The 11,900-nt window shown below is 41.6% G+C and overlaps 1 protein-coding gene across 1 annotated transcript; it reads left to right on the top strand.

Annotated features, from left to right (window-relative positions):
• The first annotated feature begins 288 nt into the window (after positions 1-288).
• LOC117493700 (transcription factor 15-like) lies at positions 289-3,009 on the top strand. The gene is made up of 2 exons (XM_034144321.1): positions 289-842; positions 2,060-3,009. The coding sequence occupies exons 1-2, from the start codon at positions 360-362 to the stop codon at positions 2,123-2,125; spliced, it is 549 nt and encodes a 182-aa protein (XP_034000212.1). The 5' UTR covers positions 289-359; the 3' UTR covers positions 2,126-3,009.
• Positions 3,010-11,900: the final 8,891 nt, after the last annotated feature.

Raw genomic sequence — 11,900 nt, forward strand, 5'->3', positions numbered from 1 at the left:
GCTCCAAATTCCACCCATAAAAACTAATGGCTCGTGTTGAGGAAGGTGTCCACATCTTGCCATACTCAAAGCATGTGGACTTTTAGGACCAAAACATTTGGGAAGATGGGAGCCAGGCTGCATGTGCCCCACCCCTCCCCCTGCAGCTGCTTAGGGGCTGCTGTAGCTGCTATAAGAGCCCTCCCTGACACGATCACCATCACACTGGAACATCCTATGGGGAAGTGTCAAAACAAACTGGGGACTCGTGTGTAAACCTTGGAGTTACAACACTTTTACGCACGGCTCTAGTCTGCATGCAGCTGTTTTCTACGTCAAAATAAGGGATTGTCTTTCCCCTGGAACACTCTTGGCTACAAATGATGGCTTTCACTATGCTGAGGCCGGTATCGACCCATCCCTTCTCTTACCCGGCTGACCTGACCTTGATTTCGGACGACGAGGAGGAGAACCGCAGCGAGAGCGACGGCAGCACGGACCAGGGCTACGGCTGCTGCGGGATCCCGGGGCAGAGCTACAGGCTGGAGTCCGGCGTCGTGGTGCCGCATCGGAACGCCGCTAACGCCAGGGAGAGACACCGGACCCAGAACGTGAACACGGCCTTCACGGCGCTGCGGACGCTCATCCCCACGGAACCGGTGGACAGAAAACTCTCCAAGATCGAGACGCTGCGCCTGGCGTCCAGCTACATCTCACACCTGGCCAACGTGCTGGTGGTGGGGGACGGGAGGGAGGACGGAGAGCCGTGCCTCAGCGCTGTCTACAAGGAGGGGAAGGGAGGAGGAAAAGGCAAAAAGCCCCGGAATATCTGCACGTTCTGCCTCAGCAACCAACGGAGAGGGGTAAAATATGAATAACCTATCCTTAGTCGCTGGCAGAAAAACACTGGCAGGTGCCAAAGCTCCATTTCATACTTAAATGATTTTCTCAGTGGGAAGCGTAATGCACACAGCAAATATACTTAAGATCAAAGATTCAAAGGTTTTATTTTCATATGCACAGCTACAGTGTATGTATGGTAATGAACATCTTAAATCCCAGGCTCCAACAATGCAACAGAAATATATGATATAATATAAACAATACAAAAGAATGCAATAACAGGACAGACATCAAATAAAATAGTGCAAGAGAATGTTGCAAGTGACCAATGTATGTATTGTGAATACATAGGCTACTACAAATAAGTCAACTATACATGTAAAATCTTCTACTCCTGAATACGACTTATATAGAATTGAGTACGCTATAATGCAATCATGTTTACTGTGCAGTTTCTAGTTTTAACGCCCCCGCATGTAATCCCTGCACCATCGATCATGCAGAATGCAGCGCGCGGTGCCAAATGGAACATTTGAGCGGGATTATAAAACGTGTTTAATAATTAAATAATTTGTGTGCCGAATGACTAATAAAATCACAGCATTTCAAATAGTCATTGATGGGTTACAGCGTGTATCTTTGCGGATAGACAAAGGGCCACAACAGTTGCACATTTATATAAAGTGATAAAGATGCTGGTTAAATATAATGTCTCATTGTTAATGAAGGCTTGAGGTTTTCTTTGCAGTAGAGAGTGAGTATATATATTGACATTTATTTTGGTGTGAACTGAAGGCATTGTACACTTTTTATTTTCAGCATTATTAAAAAACGATTGTACTTAGTTATAGACGTAACAAGTTCCACATTTCACATCCCCATTTGCCTGGAGTTTTAGTTTTCTAAAGTTCATCAGTAAAAAATAGTTTGAATGGAGCTTTAGAGGGAGGTCATGTGACAGTGCTGGATTATAATTGGCTGCATGCTTCTCAGTCCAATTGAATGTGGTCCATCTTGGATTTATATTATTGCTGATTGGTAACTTTATAGGTTCATAATTATTCAGTGCATGGAGGTGTTCTTTAAGGAAAGTGGTGGTTGTATCCCTATTTGACAGCTATGTGGCTGAATCCATTTGCTTGTAGGAAATTACATGAAAACATCTAAACTTAGAAATGATTGTCAAAAATATTTCTTGCAGATATACAGTGACAATAATTTCTCTCTTTGGTCACAGGTGAAAGACAGACGGGACTTTGTGAAAATGCATGGAGGCAGTGGGAGACAAATAAGTCGGCGATGAGAGGGTCTGAGCAGGACTGGATCCACTCTTCAGATCAGACTTCAGGGAACCTCCACAAACTGTTCCACAAGTCTGGAAGCATCTCAGACTCTGAGGACCACTTTGACTTTTTGCTTTGGCTCAACGGTCACTTTACCCTGTGTGAGATGAGAGGACTCAGGACTGGCACCAAAACCATCAGTGTCTCCAGCACAGACTCAATGCAAACACACCAATGTCATTGGGGAATAAAAGTGAGAGCGTAAAGCTGCTATAGGGCCATGGACGTTCTTTTCATTTTTAAAGACAAACATGTTCAGGGCATCGGTAGGATACTAAACAACGAGGCGGAGTATCTATTGGCCTGAGTCTCAAAGCAGAATGTATGCAAAGTTTTGGTTTTTGACAGAAGCTTTGCAGCATGGATTATGGGTAATTATCCACTATTACTTAAAGGCACAATCCATAATCTTAATCTTAATAAAAGGAAACATTCCCCGTTCAAATTCAAAATACCTGAACCTGGTTTGAACCTGCTATCACTTTTAAATATCCTTGTTTCATATATCCACATTCAATATATGTCCACACATTTACTTGTGAAAGTTGCATAATGCTTAAGGTTTATTTACATAAATAGTTTTGTCTCTTATCCATGGATCAAATGTATTGAGTCATATTTGTGAAATGACCCAAACATTAGCATGGCTGCTGAGACACAGAGATGCTGTTGATGTTTATCCCCGAACTGATAAACTGTACTGGGTAAGGCACTGAGGCAAACGGGCATACAAGTCTGCATTATTCTTTACGATGAAGAGGAGGGATACGTCAGGCCGGACCACACACAGCTGTTGGGAAGATGTGTGCGACAGGACATTTTTGTGGGACACTACGTTGTTTTATTTTTCATTACATGTTGTAATCTACTTTGAAATTAAATTTATTTTTACATAAAAGTGGCTCTTGTGTTTGCCTTAACAATGGATTTAACTATTTGAATTGATAATGCACACACAATAATATTGTTGTTGAGTTGTTGTTGTTGTTGTTGGCATATTATGACATATTTTCAACTGTCGTCCTCTAACAAAGCTGTTCCAAATATCAAATGTTAACTGATTACATTTGTTTGTAAGGTTTGATAAACTTCATTTGCAAAAATAGGAACAGAGCCAGATTTTGTAAACCTGGACAAATAAAACCAGAACTATCTGCATTGCGACTACACCTTAGTTTGTAGATCAGTGATGCAAAAGCTGCAAAAAGTAGGCTCTGCAAATAACTCTTACAGATATCTATGTTCCTGATATATTCAATGCTTTACACCACATGTAGAGTTCATGTTACTTCAGGACAGCTGGATCCAAAGAACAAACCACTTAACCATTACTGGCATCTTCTGCCTGTAACGGCTCAGAGGAGGAAACATATACGGGGAATTCCAGTGAAGGTTTACCCTCTCCGTCTGAGTAATGCCAAGGAATCTCATGGAGGAAGTAATCAATCTTTTCCTCAGTGGGCTCTCTGAAACGTATCCCAGCAGTGGGAGCCCGCAGACAGCCTGTCAGTAGGCAGTGCCAGTTAGGAAGGCATGAATCAGAGTCAACTCTAAGGTAAAGGCAAAACAGGAAAGACACAAATTAGCGTTGTTGGATCTATTGTAGGGACTGATGATTACTTATGGGAACCATCGGGGGGTGTAGCACATTCCTGGAGCCATGCCAACGAGATCAACCACAGAGAGGAAGAAGCAGAGTTCAAACTTTGGTGTTAAAGCTCAGAAAAGAAAAATCCATGTGGAGGTTCAAACATTTCAGCCTTTTTGCGTTTGACAAAAACAGATCTCTTTTTTTGAATGCCAGTAAAAACACACTGTCAGTTTTGATATATACCACAGTGCAACGTTTTGAATATTTAGAAGCAATATTCAGGAAAAAACTGAAATCTGAGGGCTGATCTTTGCATGACTCTGCTCTGGTAGTAAATCTCCCGGGTTGGAATCCACATGTGGTGTTGATCAGTCACAGCTAATATCACCTAGCACCCTGTGTCCAGACAAACACAGCTGCTACAGAATTAAAGTTCAGAAAGTGAACACGCAGAGACAGAGAGAAATACTGTTTTGAATTGGATGTGGCAAAACTTCCAAAAAGTACTTCAGAAAAAAGAAGGTCTAAAGTTTGATTTGAAAAATCTGCACAGCTTTACTTTGCAACAATCACATAATGTGGCAAAAGTAAAAGTAGAAAAGGTGTCCACTTTGATGGATGACCTCCTTCAAGAAAGTCTCTACCAGATGCATTATTTCTTAGAAATAAAAAATTTAAAAATAATTGTTGACATAAACGTGTTCACTTTCTTTCAGAGAGAGACGATTACTACCACTGAAATATGTAGCTTCAGCCAGGATTTGTTTAGTTTAGCTTAGCATAAAGGCTGTAAACGAGGGGAAACTGCTAGTTTAGCTGTGTGGCCAGGTTTCTTCTCAGGTGTTAGTTAGAAAGTTATTTAAGCATTTTGGATTCCTGTATCATAGTTACCACTGCTGTTGATGTATCCATATATTTTTTACAATCTTTCACAGAAAAATGTGTGCATCTGGCACATCTTTGTGTGTTCATGTTGAGAATAGCATGACCATGTACACTACAATACCTTATGATACCTCTGTATTTCTGCCATAAGCATTCCTTAAAAAAGCTCTGAAAAGTGACCCCATATCACAGTGTGCGATGCAACAGTCGAGTCAGAGCCAGCCCTGAGATTTATCGCTGAATTTAAACATTTGACAACAGAGTTATGACTAAACTGAATCATTTCAATGACCCCTGAAGTGATGTTTGGGGGTACACCCCTCTGGAAAAAAGTTATTGCACTCCGGGTCCTCTGGGGCAACACAAATAACTGCACACTTGCATAAAGCGTCCCAACGCTCCACTTTCTTTCCACCTGTCAGTGCTAAAGCCTAATTAGAAGCTGCTGTGTGAGCTTATCCTGTAGCTCAGAGGGCCCGGCGGAGCCCCGCTCAATGGCTCCCAAGGGCCCCCCCATGCAGGAAGATGTCATAGACGAACAGGAAGGAAAAGGCCTGATCGCTCGACCCTGCCGAGGTTCTCCCTGTGGGGCCCGGGGCCCTGGGTCAGTGCCAGCTTTGACATCAGTCAGGGCCCAGATGACCCTTGTGCTCAGCTGATGCTGGTTTTAATTCCAGGGTGGGAAAGCATGGCCGAAGACTGAAACAATACAAAATATAATAAAGTAATGGTAAGTACTTGTAGTATAGCTACATGTGAGTTCATATCATTCTGTAGTTGTGAGACTTATTTTTTGAAATATACATGCAGATTGTATTGCACTGTAAAGTTCAACAGAAACATGTTTACAGGAATTGGAAAGGCTGAATCACGGCATAGGCACCAGTACCGTGTGAATTGAGATCAGTAGGTGCAGATTGTCTTCAGAAATATGGTCAAAAGTAGTGATGTTGTGCAAAAAGCTAACTATGGTGGCAGAGGCAGAGATCCTACAGAGGAAACATTTCCTATCTTCTGGATTACAGAAATCTTTATGATAAGAGATAAGAAGGACAGCGTGGCCACCTCTGACTGGAGTGGTTTCTCATTTACGTTAGTGATATCCGTGAACAGGACAGTATAAAGCTCAACCTCACCATAAATTAATATGTCAAAGACTTCAGCGACGCTTTCCCAATCTTCAGCCTCATCTGGTAAGCATTAGTGAAGGATACCATGGGGCAAATAGGAAGGACTAAGATTGCGATATAGTTCCCCTCCACCACACTTCACCCTAAACAGACCCTTATGGTGCTATAGCTCAACTGTTTGACAGGGAAGACCCCCCCCCCCCACTGCCTCTTGTTCAACCCTATAGTTCTCAAGCCGGCCGCTGGCCTGTCAGTCTTCGCCTTCTGACACGCACTGCGGTCCTAACATGGGACTGAGGCTTTGGGAAGGACGCTTCCAATCTTCCTGATTGTTTTCCTTGTTGTTTTCCTTGATTGGGGTAGTAAACAGCAAATAACAGCCCAGTCCTCTGCAGCAGCCTAATGGCGCATTTCCATTGCAGGGCCTCGCTCGGCTTAGTACGGTATAGTTAGGCCTTGTTAGGCCAGGCTCACTTTATGCTGCATTTCCATTACAGTTTAGTAGCTGGGGCAGTAACTATAGTAACGCAGTGTAGGCGGAGCCGTGACGTCATCTTCAATGCGAACCACAGGAAAACAACATCAGCCGTTAGCTGTTAGCCCTCAGAGCTCACAGCTCCTCATATCTGTTCAGAAACTAGACAAAAGTTAAACAAGTACACACCACAGACTGCCTGTGTCATGGCGAATACAGTCGCTGCTTTATTTATGTCTGTAGGCCGTTGTTGTGAGTGTGGATGGTCGGAGCATATACTGCGTTAGCTTAGCCGATCTCCATTTAGAAAACACGCATTTTAAAAGGTTTTTCGCCTGCCGTCTGTCTGCAGACTTGTCAAAGCATTAATTCATGGTTTTTACTAACCGGTATCAGTATGTTGTTACTTCGGCATCATTTTGAAACGTGTATTACAATTAAATCACGGTCAAATATGTTCATTTAGTTGTAGTTGTAGCCCCCTTGCCAGCGATTCTCTCTCTAGTTTAGCATACTCAGCCCGACTCAGCCTGGTTGTTGGCCCGCTAAGAACCTCGATTTTATGGGGCCATAAAAACTGTGAAATAGTAGGCTACCCGCTAGCCGGTACTACGCCTAGTGGAAACGCAACCAAAAACGGGCCGCGCTTAAACCGCGCTGTAGTGGAAATGCATCATAACAGGCACTTACAGGGTCAAACCTAGTTTGTGTGTGTGTGTTGCTAACAGGATCCAAATTAAAGGGCAGGTGTATTTTGAAGATTGTTAAAATCTGCAAACAATTTTGTAACCTAACTGTTAGCAGAGTCAAGCTCAGCTCTTTGCTGTGCGCACCCAGGGTTAAACCATTATGGATAACGGAGGAATAATTACACGTGGGACATCTGTACTTTGCTCAACTGGAACTCCAGCATCGGGGCCTGGCTTTATTAATGTATGCATATGACCTTACATCGTAGTGGCTGTCAGAAATGTCCATCAATATTACACAAATTGATAGCACATTTACTCATGTCATACAAATGATGCCAGTGTCATGTATACATAGTAAAATCAACATGGTAAGCCAACTGACAACTTTAAGCTAGTAAAATAGCTTCTTGCCAACTTAGCTAAAGTTAAAAATAATATGCGAGGTGCCAATGGCCTTGCTTTAGGCATTGTTGATGTAACCTTCAATCCAGTAGCTGTATCTCTTTGTTTGGATTCTTTGAGGGATCTTTACAGACTTATGCCCACGTTTGATTAGTTCAAGCTGGGGTGCATAACTCAAATGTTTGACGGCAAAGCTAGCTGTCTGAACAGTTTCCGGAAGATTTCAACTCGTCCTCAGGTTTTCAGCCTGGGCATGCTGGAAATCATGCCATTTGTGGTGGGGAATTCATAGGATCAGCTGGACAGGAGGGAGAGATAAGTTCCTGTTAAGACAACATCCATTTGTGAATCAAGGAAAGTTAGGGGAGTCTCACAAAGACCCACAATGTGGGTGAGCAGTGAAGTTAACATATGAAAAGTAGTTTGTAAATTCAACTTACATTTTTGACTGTCTACACATTTTTAGAAGAGCTTTAATTCCTTTCCTATGTGTGTGTTGTTGTGTTTAAAAGGCCAGATGAATGTGCGATCATAACGTGTATGATAAAGGCATCAAGTTAGAATCTGGTTAGTTAAACTCAATTTCATGTTACCTATTAGCTCAATACAACAGATCCCACAATGAAGCTCAGTGAATAAAACCAAACAATGAGCAAATAGGTGAGACCAGGTTGGCAAATAGCCTACTTCTTAGCTAAATTAACTTTAAGCTTAGATGGTGAATTTTCGTGTTTGTGTTGTTGTGCAGTAACAGGTCGGTTAGCTGTTCAAATCCGAAAGAGAAGGGTCGCTCTGTTTTTTATCTTACAGACTTCAGTTTGCTCCTTGCTAACTGCTTGTTGCTCCTATTGTAAAGTTTAGCCATCTGTTGCTGACTGGAGCTCTTTCAGGCAAATGCTTAAGTTTGTACCGGTAAAAGAACACAGAGTTCGATTTGTCGGGCTGGAGGGACGTGCTCCCAGCAGGCTAATTGCAGCGGTCAGTTGCGACTGTACATTAATGACCTCAGGCAGAGGTCAGGGCACTTCAAATTGCAGACACAGTTGGTGGTTATGGGTTTTCACATCATTCACCACCAGAGAGGATCATGGGAAAGTGTGAACACATGGCTCAGTTCCCATTTGGCCAAAGAAAGTATTTCATACTTCTATTGTGGTCTATATCTGTAGAGATTGGCGACCCTGTTTGCTGATTTCAAGCAAGGCCAATATCGTGAAATGTGTCCAGCAGAGCAGATGAGTGTGTGGGATTGTTCTCTGTATGGGTTGACACACTCTCCTCTCAGCAAAAAAACAATCTCTGGACTATTTTTTGCCTGTTGGGAGGAAGTTGTGTAATGACCTGAAACATTAGTACAGACAATATCAGATCACCGGGTCAGGGCTCTGATTGCTCTCCTGCTACCTCAGACCTAGGGCGGCGGTCCTTTATGCAGAGGTGAAAGGGGACAAATCTAATGCCTGATATCTCCTCCTGTCATAATAATACTACAATATGTTTGCCAGAGTTCTTTAAAGGAGGAAAGAGGCAGACTTCCGCAGCAGCTTGACGTCCGTAACATCTTAGCCTGCATCGCATCTTAGCCATATTAAATACTTAAGGCCTACTTCTGAAGAATACAGGTTCTTTATCTCTCTTTCATGTGAGATCAATCTTACCAACTTGACATTTTTACCAAGAATAAATCTCCTTTTTCGAGAGGGCGAATACATTCACATCCTGGTTTTTCCTATAATTAAACCGAACTGCGCACTTCCGTTCAACCCTCAGGGTTTGCTGTTGAAAAGTCACAGCTCTGCCTTTGGTTGGCAGAGATTCACAGTAAAGAACTGTCCCCTCAATCCAGAAATACACACATGCATGGGTAAACTCACATGGTATAAATTCGCCTGTGGATCTGCATTTTAACAAGACATAAAAAATCATCTTGGGGCCAATAAATGCAAGTGTTTACAGCTTGTAACTAGGACATGGATTGGAGGAAGAATATACGTTTGAAAACTTTTAACCAGTTTCAACACTCACAGCAATTGTTTAGAGAGGATATCCCCAATCAAGGCCCCAAAGAGCACAATGAATAGTCTGGCTGACAGAAACCTGCTGCCCCCAACAACCTCCTTCACCTGCCGGCTGTGCTCTGGAGAAGAATGAGTGCCTGCTCCAACAACACAGTGACGTGAACTTTGTTTCTCATTGAATTTCGCCAATGGGAGTCTTCTGCCAATTTAAACTAGTCACTCTTCTTCTGATGGTGTCTTAGGGAGTGCTGACAATAAAACTTGGTTTGGGCTTTACTCAATTTTTGCCATTTCTGTATTCATATACCCAGACCATATACCCCCAAGACACCATTCTTTTTGTGTATAAACCATAAACCCATGGTCATTCAGTACAGTGCACACTGCAGACTACACAGACCAGCTTTTTGCTCAGACATCCCAAAAACTAACTGAAAAGCATGGCTGGTATCTGCCGCCAGATTTTCGTTGTTTCAATTAATATGATTTATTTCTTTATTTAGGAATATGCACCCTGGGATAATATTATAGTGTGATAATAAGTAAGTAAAATAATTCCAAATGTAAGAATACATTTATAAACAGGGCCCCAGCATTATGAATTAATTACTAAAGATATTTAAAACTTATCAAATGTAATCTGAACCCAAACATACCCAATGACATGTGCAAAATACCTTAATAAGGGGAAGTAAGACAAAGAAGCTGAGTCAAAGTGTACAGGGGAAGTAAAAGATAATAAAAAACATTATTTCAATGTCTACAAACAAGTCTTAAGAAAAAACAATTTGAATGGCAAGTACTGTACATTTGAGCTCTTAAGTCAAGTTTAAGAACTCTCAGAACCTGAGAGAGCCACATTGTGCTAACATTATCCCTGTATGTTCGGTGTTGTACTGTAAGTGTTATGTGTTTTAGTATTGTGAATGCATGTTTCCATTTAACTTTAAAGAGGGTGGTTTGAAAATGAGCAGAGTGAAAAATAACATGCATGTCCTTTTTAATGTTGAGGCTCCCCCTCTTGGACAAAGTAAGAATTATTTAAAGCCTACTTTCATTTACAAATATAGATTTTTAAGTAACACATTTAAACAATGCATACAATGTTATTTTTACAGTTATAAAGACATAATCAGTGAAGATGCATAATATATTTTCACCCATGAATGTTGCAGCAATCCCTTTTGCCAGGCTGTAACAAGTATATCATTTGATAAAAGCTTTATAAGTTGCATGTGTCATGTTCCCTACAATTACCTTCAAACCGATCCAACACAGGCTGCAGAGGACAGAGGTGGATCGTGCTTGCCATGTCGTATGCACTGCAGTCAAAAGATATTTGGACAGTTCTGTCCATATCATTGGATTTCGAATGAATGCACAAGGTCAAAGTGTTAAAGGTCCCATGTCATGCTTTTCCGGTTATTAACCGTCCCCTTGTGTGTTATGTAGGCCTAAGACGGCGAGACGCGGCGGGGCTCTGCCTGGGCTCGTTCTGAGCACAGACGCAGACTCACAGCCAGGCTGCACATGTGTGTGTGTGTGTGCTCGGGCTGGGTTCAGGCTGGGTTTCGCTGTGTCTCGCTGTCTCACAGATCCCCCGCAGCAACCAGGAAACAACACCAGTAAGCCAGCTCACACTGTCCGCTCCAGCAGCTGTTTGTCATTGCTGGTGTCATTTTCTGGTTGCTAACGCCATTGTAACACATAATCACTGATGTTCCGCTGTAACGGTGGTGGACTCATCAGAACAGAACTCATACTATACAGAGATGCTGTATGAGAAACCAATGTGAGTTTGGAAAATTGCACAATGTAAATGTATTCTAGTATACCTCAACAATGGAATTATGATCAGTAGAAATGGCCATGACATGGGACTTTTAACATTTAGTTTTGATGTGTATTTTCATCCACATAGGATGTAACCTACAACGTATGAATTATAGCCATTTTATAATACCTGAATTAAAAACTACACTTGAATAAAGTTATTGTATTTAACATCTGGTTGAGGTGTCTGCCCTGCTGATGTGCCGTCGGAGTAGGCTTTGTAGAATACTCATACACCTCTTATATATATCTCACAGAGTCAATAAATACATTATTGGATACTGTGTATCTACATTTATGTTGCTGTAGTATATTGGTCTTTTATAGAACATTCTAAATTGTCAAGAATATTTTATATTCTGTGTTCTATGGGATTTATGTATTTTCTACTGTATTCCACCTTTTAAATATTTGAATGCCTGAACACATTGCTTTGACTTGATTGACATTGATTTGCTGTAACAAAATAATATCCCAATTTGGGATGAATACAGTATCTATCTATCTACAGTATCTATCTATCTATCTAATTGTTAAATGATTATTTTTGGGCCTTTGGGCTGATCTTTGGATGTGAAACAGTTTGTGATTAACCTGGTTATTAAAGAATATTCCAACCTTTGACCTAAAAAGTGTGTTGGGAGTTTCTGAAAATAAACATGACAGTTGCTACTGTTTTGACAGTTACTCCTCCTGTAGCTTGTCCCTC

Source organism: Trematomus bernacchii, unplaced genomic scaffold (assembly GCF_902827165.1).
Source record: "Trematomus bernacchii unplaced genomic scaffold, fTreBer1.1, whole genome shotgun sequence".
Classification (NCBI taxonomy): domain Eukaryota; kingdom Metazoa; phylum Chordata; class Actinopteri; order Perciformes; family Nototheniidae; genus Trematomus; species Trematomus bernacchii.